General features: G+C 37.6%; 1 protein-coding gene across 2 annotated transcripts; it reads left to right on the top strand.

The window, feature by feature from the left end:
• Window positions 1-12,002: 12,002 nt before the first annotated feature.
• On the top strand, window positions 12,003-27,317 carry LOC145044284 (agamous-like MADS-box protein AGL27). 2 transcript variants are annotated; one of them, XM_078993164.1, is made up of 7 exons: window positions 12,003-12,434; window positions 26,136-26,226; window positions 26,322-26,386; window positions 26,459-26,552; window positions 26,687-26,728; window positions 26,830-26,871; window positions 26,992-27,317. In XM_078993164.1, exons 1-6 carry the CDS (start codon window positions 12,244-12,246, stop codon window positions 26,848-26,850), a joined length of 504 nt encoding a protein of 167 aa, XP_078849290.1. In that variant the 5' UTR covers window positions 12,003-12,243; the 3' UTR covers window positions 26,851-26,871; window positions 26,992-27,317. The 2 variants fall into 2 exon arrangements, with proteins under 2 accessions (XP_078849290.1, XP_078849289.1); XM_078993163.1 differs by having other exon boundaries at window positions 12,004-12,434; window positions 27,008-27,317.
• Window positions 27,318-27,985: the final 668 nt, after the last annotated feature.

Here is a 27,985-nt window from a genome sequence, read left to right as displayed (position 1 = left end):
TGACTGCACTGTATCCCCCAGAGTTTTCGCACTGAATACTTGTGATTTTTACTTTGATGTTTACATGATGTAATCACTTTGATTGGTTTTGGAACAACTTAATTGTATGGCTTATTCTTTTAAAAATGAAAATTTTACTCTGAAATTTTTGGTATGTTTCAAGTTTGTATTAGAGACTTGGTTTGAGGGATTCGGGAACACTCTTGGGTACTACTGAAGTCAAACTGAGGAATTGGTAATCTTGTGAAAGATTAGGGATATGGATCTACTCAGGATTACATGATAGAATGCTAAGAGATATGCCTTTGTATTCCTGTTGTTTGAGTTTTTAGAGTTGCATGTTTATATGGATATCTGATGACTAGATAGAAATGTATGATTAGGTGATGCATTGGTTAGAATTTTTGATGCCCAAATGTTACTTGCTTTGTGCTTTGTGGGACTCATATTGAAGTGAGTTAATTATTTCATGAATATGATAAGTCACATGCTGTAAAGGTTGAATAATCTCAAAGTGGACTTGGCCCTATTACGCAACTATTGTTTGAGTCTAACCATTTTAGGATTGAATCTTTTAGTCAAATAATTATCTAAGCTTTGTTACATGTAATTATATTCATGAAGTAGTTAGCTGACATTGGTGGGAGTTCTTCTGTAGCTGATAATAGGGTCGGGTGAGGAACCTAGAAGAGCCTAGGAAGTGTTTAGTGGGTTTGGATGCACTATTTAGCGAGTATTTGGAGTATCAGCTGGGGAAGGTAACTTAGAGGTATCTATATGATTCTTGAGAAAAGTATAGATATGTGTGGAAGGTAGTATTTGGCCCATAGTATTGAAAGCACAATATCCGTAATCGAATCAAGGAAAGTCACGGAGAATCTAAGAAGCGTGTGGGAAGAGGATTCTTTGGTTATGATCTGATCATTTGTATGATTTATTTTTAGAATGGTGATGAGCACGCCTGGAGGAGGTTCAAGTTCATGTTCAGGATTAGGTGATGGTACTGAGCCAATTGACGAGCACATTCATGAGTTAATCTTGTCAGAAATCACCCGTAGTATTTTGGAGCTGACTCCTGTGATCTTCGGTACGGTCAAGGAAGGGATTGTATAGATTATGTTTGAGCATCAGGACACGTTCTGCACTGCAATTATGGAGCCTCTAGATGAGAAACTCGTGGCCTTTTGGGCTGAGACCGTTGTAGGAAAGTTCGGAGCACGAACTCCCTCTTTTCGGGAGTTCAAGGCCCGTGGATCCCTAAAGTACCTTGGAGATAAGGACCCCATTCATAGCCATTAATGGATTACTGGAATAGAGAATGATCATAGGACGAGCTTCTGACTTAAGGGGGTGAAAACAAGATAGGTATCCTGCCTTTTGAGAGACCAAGCCCGTGATTGCTGGGAGGAGGTCAGTCGTGCATTAGGATATGTGGCTATGGTGAACATGTCTTGGGAGGAGTTTGTTACGAGATTCTAGGAGGAGTTTTCACCAGCGATTGAGGTGAAACAGTTGGCAAGGGAGTTTCTAGACCTTATCCAAACTATAGAGACTACGACATATCACTACCAAGTTTCGAGAGCGGGCTTTGTTGGTTCTGCAGTATGATGTGGATGATGAAATGAAGAAGGTGGGGTATCATGACATATTAAGGGATGTCATCAGAGATTTTGTGAGCTTGTGAGGGTGCCAAAACCTGAATGACATGATTGCTAGAGGCTGAGAACAGGAGATTGAGTTGCAACTTCGACTGAACCTTGGGTCGAAGCCGATTTAGGCTACATAGGCCAGTCGAAGAGGCCCAAGACCCAGGATTTGTATTTGGTATGCCATCAGGGCCAGGGCCATTGTGCCAAGTGTGGGGGGGGGGGACTCATGAGGGGGATATCATCAAAAAGGAAGGGGTTGTTTCATTTGTGGCCAGGATGATCATTTCAGCAGGGATAGTCCTCGAGGACCATTTCTGATGTGTTTTCACTAAAATCAGGTGGGCCACAAGAAAGCTGATTGTCCAAGTTTGATAAGTGGAGCAGTGAAATTACTTGCTCTAATTACAGTAAGGATTACTAATGACCGTGATGGCAGGGCAGAGGGCCCCGTGAGGAGGAGCCAAGCATGTCAGTTGCAGGCTGAGGAGATTCGAGTTCTACCAAATGCTATCATGGGTATGTTTCATTTTTTCTTCATGCCTTATTATATATATGCTTTTGTATCATACATTCTTATATGTAATACAATATATTCGGTTTAACTAGTCCCCACCTAAGAATCGTAGTTGCTTCATGATCGCCTGGTTATTATTATTATCAAAGGATAGTCATATGCAATTTTGCATGCTGAGAGTCATGATTGGAGTGTAACTGGATGATTTTTTGTGAAGACGTCAGTCGTTGTTAGTGCGAGCTTTGGTGGAAGCGAACAGAGTATTCTGTTGGAGGATCAACAGCCCGATCAATATGTTAGATTCAATATAGTGGACCAGAGAGAGTTGTAGTGTGAGTTAATTTGAGTATTTGAATTCGAGATGCTTGAGATCTTTCATGGTTAAGGAGACTAAGGAATTGGTCAGAATGTGAGTTCAAGGGAGTTAATTTTGGGTTTATGTTTTTTTAGGATTGTGAGTGTGGTCCTCACATAAGAAGATTTTAGGAAGAGATCCTATGGAAGTTGGTTGTCCCCTACTGGGAAAACGAAGTCAAAGTTTAGAAGTGCTTATGTCATTAATGATAGATATCAGCTGATTGTTGATAGGCTTTTTGATTCGATTACTTTTGCTAATAGGGTAAGAGCTGTACTAAGTAAGTGATGCTTTGGTAACATGGGTTTGTTCAAATGATGGGATTGTCAAGAGAATTTAAATTGTAACTGTTGGAGATGTTCCGAATGTGTTATTTTTTTTTTGGAAAATTGGTTGTTGGATTGGTGGTACGTCTGTTCCAATCAAAGGCTTATAGTTGTTTGTCATCAATAGAGATGGCTTAAAGATTTGGAATTATATCTCGGGAGATTGTTTTGGGTGTATCAAGGTCTTCCTACTTGGGTAGCGATGTGTTAATCTGGTGTGGGGTGTGGGTACCCTAGCTTGTATGGTCTTGGAATCTTAGTTCTTGTAAGCTCGGGATGATAGTAGTGGTGTAGTGAGGTGACGAAATGGTTCGAAAGTCCATTGATTGCTGATGTGAATTTTTAATGCACTACCTTTTTTATTTATAATTCCTAATTTATCACATCTAAACCACACCTTACAGGCAGTGAACCCGATCGAGTATAGTATAGCTTTGATAAGCAAGGGTGTCGAACACAAGGCGAACGGTAGTAAATTAATTTAAAATATTTGATTATAGGTTACACAAGATACATAAAAGCAGTAAAGAAATGGTTTATTAAATCTCAAACGAACAACTAATTAACAAATCTCGATAAACTAACAGGGAAACAAATCTCTTCAGGTACTTTGGTTTAGATAAATTACACCTTAAAAGCATAGACAATTGCATACACAAATTCATTTATTCATGTTCACCGATTCCTAAAATGATTAGATTCGCGTTCACTATTACTAATCCTTTAGCAAACAAGTTAATTCAAACAATGATCCGTTGATTAAACTAACATGCTTCCTAGTGTTCAGTTTGTATCAAGCAATACTTGTAATAATAGTTAATCAAATTACTAATTCAATTAACCTCTTGTTGATGGTTTATCACACAAGGCTCATACATTAACTTACTTATTTCTGAGTTAATCCTAGTTTCACATTCGTTATTCCTAGACATATAATCTTGATGGTCATCAAAATCATAAGAGACAAGCAATCAAGCAGATGTTCATACAACTCAATTCACTTGACAATTAACAACAAATAATTATCATTAACATGTAAGGATCTTTTAACAAGCTTGGCAAGATAAATTAAACATAAACAAACAATCCAAAATAGCAATTAATCCAATAATTAAGGTTTCATTCAATTATAAACACAAAGTAAAAGGTTTTTACACCTAAATCAGAAAGTAAACACATAATAGTATCACAGTGGAATGCTAAGCATGGTCACGTTAACAAACCACATGATTACCGACACATATCGTCTCTCTAATCCTTCCGATCTATGCTCCTGTTAGCTTAACGGCCTTCCGGCCGCCTTCTAGATCCTCAAAACGGCAGCTATGAAGTTTTCTTGTCGCACAAGTCGAAGCGGAATATCATAGATTATGAAAATGGTGGAATGATATGGAGTATTTATAGTTGAAGGGAGATGGAATTAATATGGAATATTAGAGTTGGATTGGAATAAGGAAACTAATGGTGGCTTAGGGATTAAGCAAATAAAAATAAGGTAAGTGATACTTGGGGAATAAGTAACTTGGAGGGAATTTCCGCCCAGCTTTTATGCTTCATCTTCAAGGCCGATTTTGGATAAGATAAGTGAGGAATTAGAAATAATTCCCTATCACATAAGTCGTAGGAAATTTCGTGTAGTTTTCAGAACATTTTGAATCTCACCAATTGGACTTATGAGTCATCAGATATACCCGAAACACTAAAGAGGGGTCAATCTGCCAGGAATATCATTTTTGCATCTTTTCAGCTCCATTCTCTTCCTTTTGCATTCTAGCTCCCATTTTTACTGTAATTGAATATTTAAAAGCATATTAAGTATCTTTTAGTTCTAAATAACATAAAAATATAGTATAAAATAATAAGAAAACATCATAAATATATATCCATAAAATAGACGTTATCAATTGCGAGGTTGGAAGAGCACAATTGAATCCAAGTGGAGGAGAACCTTTTTGAATTGATGGGAATAAATCCAAGTACAGAGCAAGGAAGAGTTCCATACCCTAGTCAAGTGGAGAACCAGTTCTGGTTGCGGTTTGGATTGAGGTTTTCTAGGAATGGGGTTTCAGGGCAATTAGCCCGAATATGTGACACATCAGTAGTGACACGTGGAGAATATGTGAACTGGTTAAAGTTGAGGAGCCTCTATGCATGTTATTGTCTAATAAAGGTATTAGGGTTCAAAACACAACATGGACACTTGATTGGGCTATACTCGTATGCGATTTAGACTCATGATTGATTATGGTTTTGTATGGTAGATGGAGAGCAAGACCATAGGTTGGGCCCATGGCTATTATGGGAGTGTTGTAAGACTACAGTTAGCCGTAGCATTCACAAGGATGATAGGTCTTTGTGTAAGTGTTGTAAGACTACGAGATAACCATAGCATACATAAGGTCGATAAGCTATTGTGGAAGTTTAATAAGTCTATGATGAAGTCGTAACATTCACCAAAATGAGATATACCATTGCAGGAATGGTTGTTGGATTGTAGGATGATCACAACGCATGCTTGGGTCAAGTCAGACCGGTATTGTTGGTTAAGCACTCCTTGTTGGGAATGAGGAATATAGGATTTGTGTCGGTATTGTAGGCTTGTATAGCCCTCTGGTGGGTGACACCCACGGGTGAGGCCCATTTGGTTATGTTAGAATGGGTGAGACCCTGGGCCAAGGCCCAATAAATTATGTAGATTAAGTGAGATCAGTGGGAGATGTCGGGTTGACTATGATAATATGGGTGAAACTTATGGGTAGAGTCCAACGGGTTAGGTTAACTTGGGTAGCAGACCACTCATACATTCGAGGATATGCATATGGCAGGAAGTGATGGTCCTAAGTGTGACATCCCCAAAATCAAGGCCAGAAAAGACCGGTTTTGTTTATACTTTATTTCAAAATCAGAGTAACCTTTTAGTAAAAGAGTTGCGGAATTTGTCCCAAAACAATAATATGATAAAGAGTTATCGAAAGCATTTCCTTAGAAATGTATTTCATTAAAAGACTCGGGATGTCATGTTCGATATAGTACATAAGTATAAACAATACAATATAAGCCTTAATACATTATTTCATATCTATAAGCCTATATCCGTAATCCCTCATCCCAACACATCACAACTATGCTCGAGCGCCACTACCTGTAATACATAAAACTGAGTGGGTCAGGCTTGGGAGCCTGGTGAGCACATAGGGTTTTCAACCCACAATAAATAAGTTTATTAATTTTATCTACCAACAATAACCCGATTACCCGTTCCCGTTATCCTCACATTACTTCCCTAAACACTTATCATAAGGGACCTATCCTAAGTGGGTTCCTTAGCAATAAATGTCCTAAAGGCAACCATGAGGAGGATGGAGTACACCGGTGAACACATCGTTCACAAACACCTATAGGTTGCGAGCCTGCCAGCGTTCCACTAAACTGTCTAGAAGAGTCCATGGTCGTCATTTGTACTCCGCTAGATGACTGGATCAACAACAACAACATCGAGGCATCTCATCATTTTATCACACATCACCTATTACATCTACCCATGTTTTACCCCAACATTTTCGTAGATATAAAACACATATACAATTTAAATCATTGAAAACATGTATAAAAACGTTCATCCAGCATAGATAGCAAGTATTCAGATAATATGCACACATAGCACATAATTTATATAAAATAATTTATATCTATGTGTAAGATGAAAGTAACTATGCACTCACTTGAAAAGGTGGTGATTCCGAACTCAGACAGCGCTTCGCTTCTTAAAAATAATTTCCTTCGCCGAAACCTAGTATTATTACCACTAGAGTTTAGTCTATTATTCTTCGAAACTAATTAATAGTCTAGCTATTATTACTATTATATAAGCGTTAAAAAAATACTTATATAACCCATAATAATAGCCCAAATATTTATTATAAGTTCCTAATAACGTTACTATAATTAAATAAAAGCTATATTAAAAATAGCATAGGCGTAGCTCACTTACAGCGGGTTTTATAGAAAACTAGGCTTTGCTTGGAGCAGCGTTCTCGAGCCAAAAAGCTATTCTTCTCGGAGCCGTCGAGCACTCCGGGGCTTTCGCCTCGTGCTAGGGAGGCTCCCTAGGCTTTTTGGGGGGTTTCGGGGCTAGAGAGAGGTTCTAGAGATAGATAGATAGAGAGAGAGAGAGAGAGTAAAGAGAAGAAAGAATGGGAAAGATGTGAAGAAAATGAGGGTGGGAGAGGTGGTATTTATAGGGTGAAATGTGGCTGAACTTGGTGCCACATGTCACCATCTGGTGGCAAGCCTTGGGGAGAAAGCAATAGCCAAGATTGTGCCACATCACCCATTTTCGCATAACACACTTCCGACTTCTAAAATCCGTAACTTTCACATACGACCTCCATTTTTGATGTTATTTATATCCACACGTAGGTAATAATAAGGTCTACAACTTTCATTTTGACTCCGTTGGCTAGTTCTCGACCGATAATAAATTTAACAGTACAAGGAGATTATACTGTTAAACGTCCGCGTAAAATTCATAACTTCTACATACGGACTCTGTTTTCATCTGTCTTTTAACCTTTGATTTCCTATTAATGAGATATTTAACTCTCATTTAGGTCGCGTAAGCCAAAAACTGCTCGAACTAAAATTCGAGTTTCGGGTCGTGCACTGCTAAGCCGAATCTTAGAAAAACCATAACTTCCTCATACGAAGTCAGATTTGGGCGTTCTTTTTATGGATGTTCTTGGTTTAACATATACTACAACTTTGGTTTAAATCACTAAGGCTAAAAATTCCTTCATCGTAAATTCACTATTTACGTCTCCCGGTACCGTGCCGGTTTTACCGTAAAACTTCGGCGAGCCATAACTTCTTCATTATAACTCGGATTTTGGTGTTCTCTATATCCTTGGAATCCTTGTTTCGACCAATACAACTTTATATAATGATATCGGGCTTATCTCATACTTTAATTTTGATGCTTATTTTTATTTTTTATTAATTATACATTTATAATTAAATAATAAGCATATAAATACACATAATTCACATAATACTCAAATATTTCATCTTTATTAATTTAAAAAGAGTTACAATAGTTGACCTAGACTATTACATTGTCAAAAATTCTTAGCCCTGAAACTCGGGCGTTACACTAAGCCTCCAGACCAGGGATGGAATGATGGTGAGATCAGATTGATTTACAAGCTTGAGCATCCTAGAGGACTAAATAGTGTAACGGTTAATTGTGAAGCAGTAAGTGCGTGGCTCCTGAGAATGGAGACCGATTGTAATTGACTTAGTTAATTAAGGTGTTAGATCACTATTAGAGTAGGAAGAATCTGTGATCAACAGACCGAATCCATTTGGTAGTTAGGTTAGGGTAGCCTTTATCAGTTAGAGTCTTGGGCATAGTCTCATGGTGTGATCAAGCGTGAGATTGTCAGTATCAGTGGATGGTTAGGGATTCTACATCCCAGATTAGTAGAAGGTCACCATAGAATCGGAAGATCCCGAATAGAATGAATATGCAAATATTTGGTTATTGGGGTGTGATTTATGTACTGGGAGCTACCCTTGTTTTCATATCAAAGATCTTTCTGGTAGCAATGAATACTCAGGGATTCTGTTTTCTAGTGGTATCAACAAGATAATTCAGGGCCAGAAGGTTCGTTCGGTTCGAGTTGTGAAGTGGAGTCATATTGATTGTGTTTTAGAATAGTTTTGTATGTTGGGAAGTCAACAAGGTATTGGATTTTTGGATTTTAAGCATAGTAGCTGTAACATCCTAAAATTTAAGACAAGGTTCTTAAATTAATAAAGTAAATAAATGAAATATGGCTTATATAGTTAAATTATCAAGGAATAACCATATAATTATTTGATATGAAGTTTAGAAATATAGAACTGAAAATAGTAACATTTTTAAAAAGTTAAAGGGCCAAAAGTGCCAAATTGGCAAAGTGTGCTGACCAAAGGATTGACTCGGTTGACGAGGTAATTTCAATTTTAACCCTATGTATGAAGAAATATTTCATTTTGGCCCATGTGCATGAAAAAGATTGTTTTGGTAATTTAGAGCTGAGACTTAGTACATTGGGCGTATGCTTTATATGTGTGGTGTTCATGCGAAGAGCTTGGTATGTTGGGCGTACACCACATACGTATGGAGTACGTATGAAGGTTTCAAACCCTAAAATTTAGGGTTTAGACTCTATTTAAACATCCTTATTACCCCAAGACTTTTACCCTCATTAACCTCCACCTAAAAAATCGTCCCTCTAGCTAACCCTAAGTAAGAAAAGTGCATCTTGAGCTCATTTGTGTGCTTTGGTGGTGTTCATGAAGAAGAAAAAGAAGGTGGTAGAAAGATATTGGAGCTTAGAAGGAGTTTTGATTTGGGATTCTCACCTTGCTAGCAACCTTCAGGAGGTAAAAAGCACTTAGCTTGATCATCTTTTCTTGTAGATCTATATATTCCTCCATTTAGGACATTTATGGTCCCAACCTTTGTGATTCTTGAGAATGGCATGCTCTCAATCAACTAAGTTGTTCTTGCAGACCCAATAAGGGGTCTTGAGTCATAAAAATGAGATCTTGATGCCTAGTTCATCTCCATGCATGTTCTAGAAGGTCTTTAGGTGTTAAGAAGTTAGGATTGTATGTATTAAGCACTTAAATGGCATGCAAAGTCATAAAGTTGGAAACTTTATAACTCTTAGTGGTATTTTGGCCTTGGATTTGCATTTGGACGAAAAAAGTCGAAGTATTAAGGTCTTAAGTGGTTAAGAAGAAAACCCATGTGTACGCTGGGTGTACCAAGTGGTACACTATGCGTACGCAAGTTGAGACTCGATGCTTCGAACCATGAGTACGCCCCGTGTACGAGGCCTGTGCTGATTCGACTGACTTGGTTGGGTTGACTCAGTATGGTTGACTTGGTTAATTTATTGATTTTGGCCAATTTTGATAAAGGGTATTTTGGGAAAATGTTATTAATTTAGAATGGGAAATGTTTTGATATTTAGGAGTCGAGTAGAGCCGGTTTTCAGAGTATGGATTTATTTATACTGCATTCAGACTGATAAGTGAGTCTTTCTCACGGTATTGTGGGTCGAAGACCCAATGCCGGCCTACTAGACTATTTATCCTGGTTAGGATAGTATTATGCTAGTTTGTAGCTGATTAGTAGATCTATATGATTATTTGTATCTGCTACTTCTGTGTTATGGTTATTTGTTACATATGTCGACATATTGTGTTGGATTGAGGCGGTCCTGCTTTGTAATGTAGGCCAAGACACTCGGGGATGAACGGATAAGCTGTAGGCCCTACAAGGCGGTCCAATCAGGCCAGTGGCCCGTAGAATGGTCTGGATAGGCTATAAGCCCTACAAGGTTGTCCGGACATACTGAAGGCTCGAAGAGCAGTCTAGATAAGTTGTAAGTCATGTGAGGCGGTTTAGTCAGACTGACTGCTCATATTTGTATGCTTGTTTGTTACTGGTGTGTTGGTACTTTTGGGGAACTCACTAAGCTTTGACTTACAGTTTTAATTTATGTTTTCAGGTACTTCAGAGGATCGATGGAAAACAAAGGCGTGATCGTGCACAACTTCCTGTTTTATGTCATTGGGTCTTGGAAAAACTCTAATTTTGAAATAAAGCTTTTTAAAACAATACTGGCTCAGGGTTGATTTTGAAAATTTTAAATTTCTTTGATTTTTGGAATATGTTACAATGTTACATCCTCTATGTGTAACTTGGATACTAAGAGATAAGGTTTCTGATGTTCGGATTTTTTTTATTATTGTACTTTTTTAAATAACTCGTAGATTAAATTTAATGATGGGATCTAAATTATTTTCCAAGTTGCAAACAAAGAGGTTAATCCGTGTCTTAAAGATGCAGATTAACTTTGTAAACATACCAACCATAGAAACATATATTTATTGTTAGTGATTTTGTATCATCAATGTGTATTTAAGTGTAATGGATTGACTTGCTGACCAAAAATCAATCTTGATGAATATTAAACAAGTAAGGAAGGTGCAGAGTGCACACTTGTTTGAGTTTATTCAATATTTAAAGTAAACTGTCATTTAGGGGCGAAGCCCCTAAATGAACGGGGGTCCGGGGGCAGCGCCCCTGGGAGCGGGGTCCAAGGGGCAGAGCCCCTGGCTGGGATCGAGCTGGTTTTAATCTGACTTTTCTATAAATGAACCCGGTTTTTGACTTCGTTTTAACCTTTTTTAATGATACGGTTTTAGAGATAGTTTGTGACTGTTAGAAACTGTTTTGACAGTTGGAGTAGTTTTGGACAAAGAAAACTGCCTTAACAGTTTTCAGACAAATGATATACTTAATCATTCTTTGGTCATAATTTTTTCCTGGTACAAGAACAATCACGAAATCATAACTTCATATTCTCCATTCTAGAAACTCTTATGAGTCTTATCCGATTAAAGGTTGGGAGTACCACCCAAATATTTTAATCTGAAAGTGTTTAACACGATTCTCAGGATTTCCAAGTCTTTCCATACCCCAATTTTCTAACATTTATCAATAAGGTCATGTTATGTTATAAGATGTCGTAGGTTGTTTAACTTGCTATGTTGCTCCTCTTATTAAACTCAAATTGATATGCTAGATCCTACAAAATCTAAAACATTATAAATATAAACATAATGAGAGAGGTGAGGGAGACGATGGTTGTGGTGGCTAACTGTGCTGGTGTTGCTCACGGTTTAGGGGTGGAAAGGGTTGGGGAAGGTTGAGTTTATTTATTTAAAACTTTTTGAGTTGTCCTGTGGTTTGTAAACGACGATTTTACTTCTACATACTTTTAATATGTTATGACATATTAACATATGTGGATAGGAGGTGATAGTCACAATGAAAGACGGTCTATGGAAAAAATTTAAACCATGTGGAACATCTTAAAGACAAAAATAAGTAAATAAGTAAATAAGTAAAAATGAAAGTGAAAATTTAAACCCAAATTTCAAATAACTATAAGGGCCATTTATGAAGCTTTGTGTAAAAGTATTTTACCAATGTTGGATTCCTTGTTTCTTGTTGATACGTTCAAAAGAGATAAAATATATAATAATTTTCATTAAAAGGAAAAATCAAAGCCAGAGTCGGTCACTCCAAGAGGTTAGAACAAACGATCAATCGTACGAACAGTCACTCACCATAGGGCACGTACTTTTTCTTTTTTCCTTTTAGGGTAAATAAAGAATTGTAGGGAAGGGGTAATTAAGGAAGATTCTGCTTCCATTGACGATTGACGAGGCGCCACTTCTCAAGGATATAATGTAGAGAGAGGTATAGAGATAGGGCATAGACATCGGAAGTGGAAAAGTTAGGTCTGGGTGTTGATTTGGAGAGGGGATATAATTAAGATGGGACGGAGGAAGTTGGAGATGAAGCGAATCGAAGATAAGAATAGTAGACAAGTGACGTTTTCAAAGCGGAGATCAGGGTTGAACAAGAAAGCCCGGCATCTTTCCGTTCTCTGCGATATCGACGTCGCGGTCGTCGTCTTCTCCTCTCGTGGCAAGCTCTATGAATATTGCAGCGGCAGTACGACCAGGTGAGTCATATATCGTTTTGTGTTTTGACTTTTGTTTGATGATATTCTTGCGCTTTCTGCTCTGTACACGTGTGCTTATATATATGTTGGTTATCTGCATAAAATTTTACGACATATATGCGATCTAAATGTGCACAATAAGCGATTTCACGTGGAAGGTATTAGGTACATATATAATATTAGCAGGTAGCGATGTACTTGATGACTTCATTATTTCCAGTCATGTCTAATTTGTGGCGAGTTCGGATTATTGAGATTAATATAGTAGGTTTCAATCGATCATCCGATTAATTCATAAGGGATATTGACATGGGGTTGGTGAACTGAAAAACTCTTCTATCTGAGTGTCGTCTGTGGTGATATTAATGGAGACGTGATATGTTCGACTCGAATTTCCGTAACAGCTTCATAATTTTCTTTCTATTTTGAAGCCAGGCTATCGCCTATCGTCACGCTATTTTCATTATTTTTTCAGGGTAAATCCTTTATGCTCACCTTATACCATAGGTATTGCATTTGTTCTTGTATGCTTGTTGTAGTACTTACTAATTCTGTTTCATGGGTTTAGGCACGTTTTTTTATTAGAAATTGGTAGGTATTTAATAGAATATGTATTGGAATTAGTTGATATGAACTTTCATAATTAAAGGCCTTTTTATAATTCAAAGTTTAGATGACGTGTTCGAGCAAGAAATCAAGTCCATATGGTCGACATGGCTAGAGACCCTAAAGCTGGCTGCTATTGCATCATTGTTATTGCTCGTGTGTCACTGCTAAAAGCTTTCGCGACTAATGCCCTTATCGTCGATGGTGATGTCGCCTTTATGAGGTCATAGGGTATAAACATCGTTACCTTTCCCTTTACGATCTCGGTCACTCTCTTTTAATTCACCAAAAGACAAAAGACACGAAATGATCACCTTTCATAATCTTTAATTTTTTTTTTATTTTAAAAAATATTTTTTTATATAAATATTATACTTATTTGTAGGGAATTAAAAATCATGAATTTTAATATTTTTTTTATAAATTTTAGTGTGTGTGTGTGTGTGTGTGTGTGTGTATATATATATATATAGGGTAAAGTGAATATATCTAACAACCTTATATAAGTTTAGGTACCTAACCATATTATACTACATTGTTTTGCATTATATTTCCATTGTAATCATCTAAGGTTCTTAAACTTCAACCCTTAACTTGATTTACTTCAAAGATATTCAAATATTTACCATTATATTCTTCCTACACCATTTGATTTGTAATGGTAGTATATGAAGTCCACCAGGGGGTCTCCGATAGAAAGACGTCATTTGAAGGAAGATAATGGTGAAAGTCCAAAATTTTTGGAAGCAATCAAGTTATGATGTTGAATTTTAAGAACTTTGGGTGATTCCAATGCAAATATGATACAAAATTACATAATATGATGCAAATATAAAGTTGTTAGGTATATTCACTTTACCCATATATATATATATATATATATATATATATATATATATATATATATATATATATATATATATATATTACAAAAAAAGAAAAAAAAAACCTTGACCAATCACACAAAGAAAGAGAGGGCATGGTAGCCTCCCCTCATCCTTTCCCCGCACCCCGTACCTCTTGAATAACAGTGGTGGTATTGTGTGACGGGGTGCAATTGCCTTTCTCACACCTCTTCCCCGATCCACATCGACTGACCTTAGTGTTGTTGTTGTCGTCGCTATTATTGTTTTTTTTTTAATTACAGTAGCTACAAATGCATAAAAACTGCTATTAAAATGCATAAAAGAGTGGCAAATACAGTAATGAGGAAAAACATAATAATGATAATATCAATATAACACACTTAGTATAAAATTCATAGTTGTTTGTTACATAAACTTAAAACATACATCAAACATAAAATAAAGCTAGTCCGACTCGCCATCCTAGTTTCCCTAGTTACCTCCATAATTTTTTGTGTCGAGAACGATCGAATTTACTCGACTAGTCTATATATCTCTATGTATCGGGTCTCTAAGCATACTCTCAAAACAATCCGACTAAAAAATAAATATGTATATTAATATACTTATATCAACATATATAAACAAAACTACCAACGTACCAACATACCAAACTACCAAAATATCAAACTACGGAAATGTAAACATTAACCAAACCATAAGTTACCAACATACAAAACTATCAAAAGAAAGTATATTAGGAGATTCTTACATTAATGCATTATTCATCATATAGAACTTGTTTTTTCCTTTTTCTTAAGAAAATAATGGTAGAGCAACTTGCATAAAGCCAGACCTATCCATATGATTTGCAAAAGGGAATAAGCTCAAACTATAAAAATTGTAAAATATATTAGGAAGTCATTGATGGTTCATTCGAAAATGCTTTACATGTACAACCTCTTTCAAAGTGAATCAGAGCAATGGATGGGAGTGCTGACTGTATCACATGCTTACCTTTGATGGATGTGGGAGTTTTATATTAGCAATATATAGCTCTCTAACTCCATATGAAGTTGAATTGACCCCAATCGATTGCATGGAAGATGGCTAAATTCTTTTATAACAACATGGCAAAGTATTAGGGAGTACCACAAGTGATTGTAGGAGATTGAGATCATTATTCAAGAAAATAAGGACAATAGCGTCGATTGAAGAAACTTATTATTGGCCATGTATAAGGGAAATGTTGAAAACTTATGTCTTAACATGCTTAATGTCCTAGAGGGACAAGATTAAGCAATGTTAACCAAATCCATCATTAACTTTAACAGTCTATGGTGGAGTGTCGACTATATCGCATGCTTACCTTTGATGGATGTGGGAGTTTTATATTTGCAATATATAGCTCTCTAACTCCATGTGATGTTCAATTGACCCCAATTGATTGCATGGAAGATGACTAAATTCTTTTATAAGGACATGGAAAAGTATTGGGGAGTACCACAAGCGATTGTAGGAGATTGAGATCGTTGTTCAAGAAAATGAGGATAAAAGTGAACTCTTATGAGGGGTGAATCATTTACTAGGGCTTATGTTTATGGTATTATTTGAGTGTCCTACAAAAGAATCATGACAAACCATTTAGTAACACATACTTTTTGTATAACATACATGGAGTGAGGTTGTGTATTTTAGATATCAGGATAAATGTTTAGAAGTAATAAATAAAAAATTATTAATTGATAATGCTAATGTATAATTCGAGGTACATTTTGGTCGGGCATAGGTGGTTAAAAGGTTTAGCAAGACTTTACCAAATATGGCATCCTACAATATATGTGAAAACATCCAAAATCTAGGACAACACTCTCGACCCCTCGTCTAACATTGTAACCTGTAAGCATCGACTATCGGCTAGTGAGCTAAGCACAAGGAAATTCACTTATGTTGTTAGCCATACGACTTACCTTAGACTATGTCTCGACCTTAGATCTAAGTTGGTATTTCATGATTGTACCCAAATTGTACCTACTGTGTGATTTTTTAAACTAGAGAGTATCCAATGAGTACACTATAACACTAGTCATGGTGTTTTCCATATAAACATAAAAATTGTTTGAAAATTTTGGGGACAAATTATGATTGTATTCCATTACATCATATTGTATCAAATATCAGAGTATCACAATAGATAAATACGGAAAGTGCTGGAGGGTGAATGTTGCGCCATCAAGCCAGACCCTTCCCCTTAGTACCAGAAAACACCCAAATAAACCGTAAGCAAGAGCTTGGTAGGTTCTCAAAATATCCCATAACATACATCCATAAAATTCCATGCAACATACATAAAGTTGCCATGGGCTACCCCCATGGTCTTTACCTGGACCCATGGTCTGATATCCAAGTGTCATGGGCTACCCCCATGGTCTTTACCTGGAATATCATGGGCTACGCCCATGGTTTGATATTCAAGTGTCATGGGCTACCCCTATGGTCTTTAAACAAGTTCCACGGGCTACCCTCAGGGTCTTCATACATTCAATGTATAACAACTAACAATCCACATATCAGGTATTGGGCCGACATTAGTGCCTTCGACCCATGGATATGGTGATAATACTTACCTCAAAATGCTGATAAAAATACTGCTTGGCTACTGGTATGGTAATCTCACACTGAATATACACAAGATATCCTAATTAGAATTAAATCATGAATTCAAGACCTAAGTCCAACCTCCTCTAATAAGGCCCAAAAGTCTTTCCTTCAATAATAGGTCTAACATCAAAGGTCCAAATTAATAATGAGCCACAAAGCCCAAAAGGCCCAAACATACCACCTATGGTCCAATAACAAGTTCAAGGGCCCAAACTTGAATAGGTTCAAGGCCAAGATTAAACAGGGCCCAAATGGCTCAAGAGCTCATCAGAAGACCAAAATCCACTGAAAGCGTACACCTAACGTACATCTTCAATACACTTAGCGTATTAGGTCCTCTGACGGTACGCTCAACGTACAAACAAGTATGCCCAGCGTACAAGTTGTTTTTGCACCAACAGCCATTAAGTGCTTAATATGCGAAGACACTTCGTCCAAAACCAGATCTTTGTCATTTCTAAGGTCCTAGGGCATAAAGTTGGCAACTTTATGCTTTTGCATGCCATATGGGAACCCAACACCACATTTTAGCCCTTAAGACTTCCTTTAAGACTTTAAACTCTTGCATGGTGCCATAAAAACCATCAAGCTAACATTTTTATGCTTTTAATATGGAAAATGAGCTCAGATCTAACATTTCTAAGCTCTAGAGTTGATCAAACTGACATGAAAGGACCCATTGACAAAAAATGTGCTCATTACTAAATCCTAACTTAAACTAGCAAAGGAATGAGCAAGACATGAGCTTTTTACCTCCAAAAGCTCCTCTAGTTGATCTAGATGCAGGATCAAAAAGCTTTACCACGTTCAAGGCTTGATCACCACTTCCTTCTTGTTGCTAACAAACAAAAAGGGTTACCCTGGTCACTTTCAAACTTAAATATCACTCTCAAAGATATCTAGGTTTTTAAGGACGTTTGAGGGTAATGAAGGCTGGTAAGGAAGAGAGTCCAAGGTCATAAATGAGCTTAAATAGGGCTCAGGCCCGATAATTAGGTTTTAGTCTTCGGCCTCGTACGCCCCGCATATGAACCTAAGTCATCTGATGCATACGCTTGTGTATGCTAAGCGTATATACATGTACACCCAGCGTACGGAGGGTCCTCAATTGTAAGATTTAAATACTTCAAGTGCTTAAACGAAATACCTTGATTTTTGGATGTTACAACTCTTCCCCACTTGAATTAGATTTCGTCTTCAAAGTCTATCAACACAAATAAATCCCATTAATGCTCTCTCATCTTGTCCTCTAGCTCTCAGGTCCATTCGGAGCCCCTCCGATGCTACGATTGCACCTTCACTAGCTTCACCATTTTGTTACAAAGAGCTTTAGTCTTTCTATCTAGAACTGCAATGGGATTCTCAACATAATTCAAGCTCTCATCCACTTGAATATCATCCACTAAAATAATTGCAGCCTCATCTGATACACAGTTTCGCAACTAAGACACATAGAAGGTGTTATGGATCTGACTAAGCTTATTAGAAAGATACAACCGATAAGCAACATTTCCAGCTCTCGCAGAAATCCTGAATGAACCTATAAATTAAGGACCCAACTTGCCTCTCCTCTGGAATTAGACGACACCTTTCCAAGGTGACATCTTCAGTAACATGAAATCTTCCACCTGAAAATCGAGATACGATCGGCGTCGGTCAGCATAGCTTTTTTGACGACTCTGCACGACTAACAGTTTGTTGTGCACCTACTGAATCAACTTCGTGGTCTTAAGCACCACTTTGGTGCTTCGCATGACTCGATGACGAACCTCCCCCAACAAATCAGAGTCATACACCTCCTTCCATATAGCATCTCAAATGAGGGTCGATCAATACTAGCATGATAACTGTTGTTGTAGGAGAACTCTGCTAGTGGGAGGTAAGTATCCTAACTCCCTCCAAAGTCTAGAACGCACACCCGAAGCATATCCTCGAGCGTATGGATCGTCCGCTCGCTCTGTCCATCGGTCTAGGGATGGTAAGTCGTACTAAAGTGTAGCTGAGTGCCTAACTCCTCATGAAACTTCCTCTAAAACCTGGAGCTGAACTGAACATCGCGGTCCGAGACCACATATACCAGTACTCCATGCCTGAATACTACCTCCCGAACATAGATATCCACTAATTTATCGACAGATATACTCTCAGCAATCTGAATAAAGTGAGTACTCTTGTGATAAAATCCATGGTGATCTCCTTGCATTTCCACTTAGGAATGGATAACGGATGAACCTTGTTGTGAGGCCTCTGATGCTCGTCTTTGACTTTCCTATAGAACAAGCACCGTTCAACAAACAAAGCAACTTTCCTCTTCATGTAGGGCCACCAGTAGCTCAATCTCTGGTCTTGGTACATCTTTGTGGCCCCAGGTAAACAGAAAACTTGGACTTATGCGCCTCCTCCAAAATCTTCTACCTCACCCTACCAAATGTCGGAACCCAAACCCTACCACACTGAGTCAATAATATACAACTGTCTCTGACAAACAACATAATCTGCCCCTTAATCCGCTCAATCTTCTAATTTTCCTTTTTCAATCCTACTACCTGAGTCTCCTTAATCATATCTATCAATGGTGAGGTAACTGTCATCCTCAAACAAATATCTCTAATTGAAGTACACATCGCCTTACGGATCAAAGCATCGGCCTCCACATTGGCCTTCCTAGGGCAGTACAAGATCTCGCAGTCATAATCTTTTACCACGTCTAACCACTTCCTCTGCTGCATATTCAAGTTCGGCTGATCCGTCAAATACTTCAAATTCTTATGATCGATGTAAATAGTACATCGAACCCTATAAAAGTAATGCCTCCAGATCTTGAGGGCAAACACCATTGCCCCTAATTCTCAATTATGAGTGAGGTAATTTACCTCATGAGGCTTACGCTACCTCGAGGCGTAAGCAATCACATACCCCCTCTGCATACGGACAACTCCTAAACCCGCAATAGAAGCGTCGCAATAAACCACAAAATCATCCAATCCCTCGGGTAACGCAATAATCAGGGCCTCACACAATTTCTGTCTCAAAGTCTCAAAGGCCAACTTCTGATCCGAACTCCGAAAGGTCACATTCTTTTTAGTTAAATGAGTTAGAGGCACTACAATAATGGATAATTTCTAGATAAACCTCTGATAATACCCTACGAGGCCCAAAAAACTCCAAATCTCATATGCATTCTGTGGAACCTCGCAAAGCATCACAACCTTAAATTTGGCTGGGACCACCAAGCTACCACCCTGGTTAATGACGTGCCCTAAAAATTGCACATTACGTAACCAAAACTTGCATTTGGAAAACTTGAAAAAAAAGCCACTCCCTCCTCAAGGTCTCTAATACCTCCCTCAAATGTTGCTCATGTTGCTCTTTAGTTTTAGAGTAGAACAGGATGTCATCAAGAAAAACAATCACGGACCGCTCCAACATTGGTCTCCACACCCGATTCATGAGATCCATTAACGCTATTGGAGCATTAATGAGCCCGAATGGCATCACCATGAACTCTTAATGACCATAACGAGTTCTGAAGGCCGTCTTCTGTACATCCTCGTCCTTGATCCTCATCTGATAATATCTTGTCCGAAGATCGATCTTGGAAAATCAAGATGCACCGTGAAGTTTATCAAATAATTCATTGATCCTTGGAAGCAGGTAACGTTTCTTCACCGTCAGCTTGTTCAGTTCCTGATAATCAATACACATCCTATATGATCCATCCTTCTTTTTCGCGAACATGACCGGTGCTCCCCACGGGGAACTGCTCGAACAAATAAAACCCTTGTCTAGCAGCTCCTACAACTGCGTAAACAACTCCTGCATCTCAGGCGGAGCTAGGCGATATGGAGCCTTGGTTATCGGATCCTTACCAGGCATCAAATCAATCAGGAACTCAACTTGACTCTAGGAGGCACTCCTGGCAGCTCCTCAAGAAAAACATCGGGAAATTCCTGCACAATAGGTGCCCCGCACAAATTTGTCGTGGTCTCCTCCTTCGAATCCAAAACATAAGCGAGAAACCCAAAACAATCCTCCTGAAGAAGCCTCTTAATCTTACTGTTGAACTGAGAGCTGGCCCATGCGAAGCTCTCTCACCAAATCGATAGGAAACCTCTCGTTGAACATGTTCAGGATACTCCTGCGGAATACCCTTGCAGTGCTCACAATACGATCATCAGTGATCTCCACCTCCAGAGGGGACTCCAAAATCCATGGAGCGTCTTGAAACTTTTTTTTGAGCGCAAGAGATACAAAAGATCGAGTAGCCCCCGAATAAAAAAGAACATGAGCTACAATCCATTGACCAAAAAGGTCCCTATACAAGATCACAACAACATAAGCATAATAATAAAAACAATAAAGATAGAGATAAGTCAAATACCAGTGACGAAATCTGACACTGCACAAGCCTCATTAGTGGTCAACTGGAACACTCTACTCTTCACCACAGGAGCCCCCGCCTTGCCCTGGTGGCCATCAGTAATCCTCAAGGTGGCTGGCACAGGCGTCACCACTGCCTCACCAGATAATCTCGGATAACCGGCCTTTTATAGCTAGTCTGGTTGCAGTGAAAACAAATTAATCCCTTCTTGGGGCACTCCCTGCTCATGTAACCCAGCTGGACACATCCATAACATACCGAGCCTGCTACCCTGCTACCCGACAACCCGACAGGTTCCACTAGCGGCTTGCCGCACTTAGCATATCGGCCCCGACCCTGTTGGCCTCTATTGGGAGGATTGGAGGTCTTAGGCTTCTTAGCCTGACCCACCGCCGTTTGAACCTGCTCTAGCTTCTGCTTCATACGGAGCTCTAACTCGATTTCCCACTCACAGGTCTTCTCAATCATGTCATTCAGGGTTTTGCATCCTAAGAAACTCACAAACTCTTGGATATCATCTCTCAGCATATCATGATATCTCGTCTTCCCCATCTCCTCATTTGCAGCATACTACGGAAACGACAACGCCCTCTCCCTAAACTTAACAGTGATCTCCGCTACATTCTCTGTGGTTTGGTGAAGGTCTTGGAACTCCCTCACCAGCTGCTACACGCCGACACCACTATGGCCAATGCAAACTCCCGATCACACCATCACAAAAAATGCTCCCATGTCATCATAGCCACAAATGTCGTCCCTGCCTTGCGGGTAGCCTCCTTTCACCAGTCCTGCGCTTGGTCCCTCAACATACAGGATGCGAATCCCACCTTTGCCGCATTGTGCCAAAAGCTCATGCGTTGAACATTCTCCATGTCAGCGATCTAGCGACGACTAGTGATGGGATCCTTAACCCTAAATCAGGCGCACCACACACCTTGAACTCCCAGGATGTAGGAGTTCGATTCCCAATATGTCCCGTACTGATCTAGCTCAAAAAGACCTGAGCCGCTCCTCTATAATCTCCATGATCCCCTCATTGACGGAACCGAAAATCACCGGGGTAGCGTCAAGGATGCCACGAGTAACCTCGGTTACTCGCGCAATCTCTCATAAATCGGCTCTGCACCCGAGCTCGAACCCGATCCTGAACCTGATGCGAACCTGAACCTCCTCGTGTAGCCATCACCATCCTCAACTGAAAATACAACATATAAAACAATTGATAAGGACGTTCGAAAGGATTCCTCCCCACCGGACTCCTAAGAGCTTCCAGGTCTGTCCTTGTCTCGGGTGTAGGTCATGTACTTTCAGTAGTACGGGCCCAATACTACCTTCCACACCTACCTATACCTTCCTCAAGGCCATACCTGATACCTCTAATTCACCCAACCATAGATAAGACATGACCTACAAAACACAACACATACGTAAATCACAGACTCTTCTAGGATTTCTCAATTCTCATAGAACCAGAAACCTCAATCAACACCACAGGTTACCCTATGCATGCAAGTTATGCATAAGTAGAATCATATAAAGCTTTTACCCTAAGACCACAACCAAACAAGGAATAGGAAATAAGGCAAAATTCATCATTCTAAAGTTATGTAATCCTGAACATATATAACTTTGAAAGCATACACTTAACAAATAATAGAGTGAACATCGATTCCAAGAAATATATTCATAGCATGGTTAATATATTAGGAAACACTTACTTGAGCTCAGCCGATTTCGCGAATTACGCTCTCCTTTTTACTTAAGAAAACTGTTTTCAGAAAAACTTGTCGTTTGTTTCTTTTGAAAAGGATTACTATTTCCTTGGTTTGAGTTCTGATACACCCGAGAGTGTGCCCGAATCCCTCAAACCAAGGCTCTAATACCAATTGTAACAGCCTAAAAACCAGATAAAAAATTTTCATTTTTGAAAATACAATGCAGTCATAATTTTTCCCCAAAAATCCATTACATCATATTGTATCAAATATCATAGTATCAAAATAGATAAATACGAAAAGTACTTGAGAGTGAACGATGTGCCATCAAGCGAGGCCCTTCCACTTAGTATTGGAAGTACCTAAAAACACCCAAATAAACCATAAGCAAAAGCTTAGTGAGTTTCCAAAATATCACATAATATACAACCACAAAATACTATGCAACATACATAAAGTTGTCACGGGCTACCCACATGGTCGGATATCTAAGTGTCATGGGTTACCGTCGTTGTTTTTACCTGGAATTCCATGGACTACCCTTATGGTCTCTGAATATACACAAGATACCCTAATTAGAATTAAATCGTGAATTCGAGACATAGGACCAAAATCCTAAGCCCAAACTTCTCCAATAAGGACCAAAAGTCTTTCCTTCAATAATGAACCTAACACCCAAGGTCTAAAGCAATAATGGACCACAAAACCTAAAAGGCCCAACGATACCACCTATGGTCCAATAACAAGCTCAAAGGCCCAAACTCTAATAGGTCCAAGCCCAAGGTTAAATAGGGTATAAATGGCTCAAGAACCCATTGGAAGCCAAAAATCCACTAAAAGCATCGCCCAACGTACATCTTCAGTACACTTAGCGTACTAGGTCCTATGGCGGTACACACGGTGTACAAACAAGTACGCCCAGGCGCCCAGCGTACAAGTTGTTTTTGCACCAACAACCATTAAGTGCTTAGTACGCGAAGATACTTCGTCCAAAACCATATCTTGGTTATTTCTAAGGTCTTAGGGCATAAAGTTGGCAACTTTATGGTTTTGCATGCCATATGGGTACCCAACACCACATTTTAGCCCTTAAGACTTCCTTTAAGACCTTAAACTCTTGCATGATGCCATAACAACCATCAAGTTAGCATTTTTTTTTTCCTTTTAACATGGAAAAAGAGTTCAGATCTAACATTTCTAACCTCTAGACTTACTCAAACTCACATGAGAGGACCCATGGACCAAAAATTGACTCATTACTAAACCCTAACTTAAACTCACAAAAGAATGAGCAAGATATGAGCTTTTTACCTTCTAAATCTCCTCTAGATGATCTAGATGCAAGATCCAAAAGCTTTCTCACATTCAAGGCTTGATCATTACTTCCTTCTTCTTGCTAACAAACCAAAAAGGGTTACCATTTGTACTTTCAAGCTTAAATATCATTCTCAAAGATATCTAGGGTTAGAGGGACGCTTGAGGGTAATGGAGGCTGGTAAGGAAGAGGTTCCAAGGTCATAAATGAGCTTAAATAAAGTTAAATTTAATCTACTCCTAAGCTAACAACACCTATTCCACCTATATCCACGACGGGACTTGAACCATCGACCTCAAAGAGGGAGGGCACCACCTGATACTGCTGGGCTACAAGCCCTTTGGTATCAATTTTCATTAATGATTTCCAGCTTTTTTTTTTCTGCCTAGAAGGCTAGAACCCATTATTAGTCCATTAAGGGTTGCCCATTATTTATTTAATTCATTAGTCCATCAATTAAGTCTGATAGTAATTTATTCTACTTAAATCAATTGACGGTTCCTTTCGTCACGCCTGATTAAGATCACATTGGCAATTAGGCATCATGTGTAAAACCCATGCTACCATCATAGAACGCCGTAAAACATGTCTTTACTACATAAACGTAACATCATTTTTGCCAATGAAAACATGTCAATGTATCAACTAAAATCCTTCTTCGTGTAAAACATTTATTTAGTACATACTAGGTGTGAGACCCGTGTATTACACGGGTTAATTTAAAAAAGATTAAATATTAAATGAAAATATAAACGGAAAATATTGTTTAACGTACAACTTTAAAATAAGAAATGAAAACGTATTTATTGCAATTTAATATGATATTTAATACTTTACATATATAAATATATGAATTTAATTTTAAAAATTGAAACAAACCAAAAATTAACAAGTGGATAATATTTATTTTAAAAATACCACAAAATGACAAGTGTCAAAATTAATGAGGGGTTGACATGTGGCAAAAAAACCTTCATTTATTAAGGAGGATATATCTTAACTTTGATTTTGCTTCCAACCGTGTCAGAATTACTAGCTTTCTATTAAATTATCATTGAAATACTTGTATTCAGAAGTCTTTCACATTTAAAAGACTTCCTATTACACCTATGATGGTAATGAAGTCGCACCCTAATCATTCAAAGTTTGTACAAAAGACTATTGGTGAAATATATACTTAGCAAAACGCTAGAACATGTTATGTGACTGCCACTGATTTTCTGTATATATAGATTAAGTTTCTTTAACGTGGACATTTCCACAAAAAATTCAATTCAATGTTACATAAGTCTTTAAGTTGATTAAAAGTTAAAACACCATTTTGAGCTTAAATAGAAACCTAAGACAAAACAATGGACATACAATAATTCGATTTCTAAAAAGCCATACTTTCCAATTTTGTAAAATTCAACTTGTGGTATGCTATGCCATGCATTTTCATATCCTCACAACATCATTAGAACCACGTGACATGTGTTTTTATGCCCTTATATCAGCTAGCTCATGCTATTTCATAACAGTAGTATCAAAATACTTGGATATGTATGCCTGTCAATTTCTTGTTGCTTGTAGCCAGGACCGGTCCTGAAAAATAAAATATTCTTAAAGATCCAGGACGAACAAGAAAAAAAAGGGCCCTTATCTTTATTATAATTTTGTATTTCTAAATAAAAATATATAATAAAAAAAATTGAGCCCGCCCACTTTGCCCCAACCTCTAAGCCCCCCATGCTTGTAGCTTATGCCTTGCAACAAAGCATATGAGGTTTTTGAGAGTGTTTATTATGTTTATAAGTTCAGAATGTTGAATAAAACATCCACATCCCTTGATATATATGTTTATAAGATAACTGATTGCATTACCTGTTCTTTTTGCTAACTTAATTGTACTTTCATTTCATGAGGGTTGAAAAGTTGAGAGTTGGTTGCCTAAATTGAAAAAATCCTGGAATATATATATATATATATATATATATATATATATATATATATATATATATATATATATATATATATATATATATATAAAGTTCTAAATAGAATTTTATTTTTCCAAAAAGTTGGCCACCTTGAATAGTTACAAAAGTTGGATAACTTATTGGGCAATTTTCCATTTTTGAAGGCGGCAATATAATTGATTGGATGGACTGATATGTTATTTAAATGGGAATTCTACAGTGTGGAGCTTATCCTTTCTAGGTATCAGAAAAGCATCCTTGGGACAGAAGAAGAGAGAAGCACCCAAGAAAGGGCTTCCCAAGATTATATGGTAAGTAATTAATTTACTATCTATAATTTAAATTTTGTGTTGAATCTTTGATCAGATCTCACCAGATCTTAACGCTAAAACTTTCCATCTCACAGGAGGGAACTAACCACACCTGCACAAGATTCCGAACATGCAAAGAGCTTCTAGAATCAGTGAGAAGGTAAAAAAAATCATGATGGATCGATGCACTCACAATATATATTATGGATATGTTAAACCCAGACCTTGACAGGGTTGATGAAGAAGGAAATAAGGTATCTGTGAGTGACATGACAGAGTTAGAGGAAGAACTTAATGCTGCTCTTATGCACACGAGATCTAGAAAGGTTCTTATTTCTGTTTATGATATTGTGCTAGCTTGTAATTGTACATATAGTTTTGTTTTGTTGTGTTGTGGTACAAATACAATGTTCTGTATTTAGATTGACAATATATAATAATTAGTAATGTTTGTTTGCAGACACAATTGATGATGGAGCGAATATCGAGCCTTCATGTACAGGTAGGTACTTTACTTTTCCTCCATACATACATACATACCCTGTGGTCTGCGTGTTATATAATCTAATAATCTAAACAATTTTTCATACATTGTTAATATAGGAAAAGAAATTAACAGAGTAAAAGGAAGAATTGAAGCAGAAGGTAAATCAATTACATGGAGCTCTATATTTGTTTTTGATTGGATTGGATATGTGAGAAAAAAGAAAGTAAGAGGAAGAAGAGGTGATGAGAATGAGATTAGATGTTGACTTACAGTGACAGTTACAATATATTACAGGTGGCATCAGCAGCAAAGAAGAAGGAATATTTCGACGATGGTGCAAGTAGCCATTGCTACAAGACCAATTCACCTCAACTACTTATAACACTCCCTCTCTTCAAGGAGGATTAATCTTTGAGTACCCACCCCTGCAAAATCAATAAAACAACTTTGGAAAAAATATAATATATACTCTGCATGTAGTAGTAAAGAAGGGGAGACTTTGTGCATATTATTGATTCATCACTAGACGCTTGTGCTCTTGCTGTATCATTCGACTTTATGTTTTATTCTAATGCCGAATTACTTTTTTTTTTTTTTCCAAAAACTTCAAGCTTATATTGGTTTCTTCAACAGTTGGCCTCTTTTTGAAAGCTACGATGACACTCTATCATAGCATGCCCTGCAAGAGAGCTTACCTCCCCCTCCCTCTACTTTGATTTGCCCTTTATTGGTTTTTATAGAATGCGTATTCACTTGGTTAATACAGAAAGAGAAACAACAAATCTTGTTTGACCTACCCTCAAACACTACAAGTGTTCAAATGTTAAAGGTTCCATATTACAAACTATTGTAGTGTTCAAATGTTAAAGGTTACATATTACAAACTAGGTGTAAGATCCATGTAATACATGAGTTTATTTAAAAAAAAATTAAATATAAAATTTTAACAATTTGAAATGTTTGAATTTATAAGAAAAATAAGAAAAATTTTAAATTATTAAAATTAATGACACTTTAATATATTGAACACATTACATATATAAATCATTTCTAATAAATACCTTACATATATATTATCTTACATATTAAATGTGAAATTTTAATTTAATAAATACCTTACATATATATTATCTTACATATTAAATGTATCCAAATGAAGACGAAGAGGACATGTGACAAAAAAACCTTCATTTATTATAGTAGATAGTAGATATGTTACGGACAATAATATATGTATATTTTCTATTTTATGTTTCAAACATAAATTGTGAT

The sequence above is a fragment of the Lactuca saligna genome, chromosome 4 (assembly GCF_052625555.1).
Source record: "Lactuca saligna cultivar CGN05327 chromosome 4, ASM5262555v1, whole genome shotgun sequence".
Taxonomy (NCBI): Eukaryota; Viridiplantae; Streptophyta; class Magnoliopsida; order Asterales; family Asteraceae; genus Lactuca; species Lactuca saligna.
This window is presented reverse-complemented; position numbering and strand designations above follow the sequence as displayed.

Excerpts from the sequence above, each read along its gene's own strand:
- LOC145044284 (XM_078993164.1), top strand. The coding sequence starts at position 12,244 with ATGGGACGGAGGAAGTTGGAGATGAAGCGAATCGAAGATAAGAATAGT. Across the intron at positions 26,227-26,321 it reads GGGCTTCCCAAGATTATATG|GAGGGAACTAACCACACCTG; the intron begins GTAAGTAATTAA and ends TCCATCTCACAG. Across the intron at positions 26,387-26,458 it reads CTTCTAGAATCAGTGAGAAG|GGTTGATGAAGAAGGAAATA; the intron begins GTAAAAAAAATC and ends AGACCTTGACAG.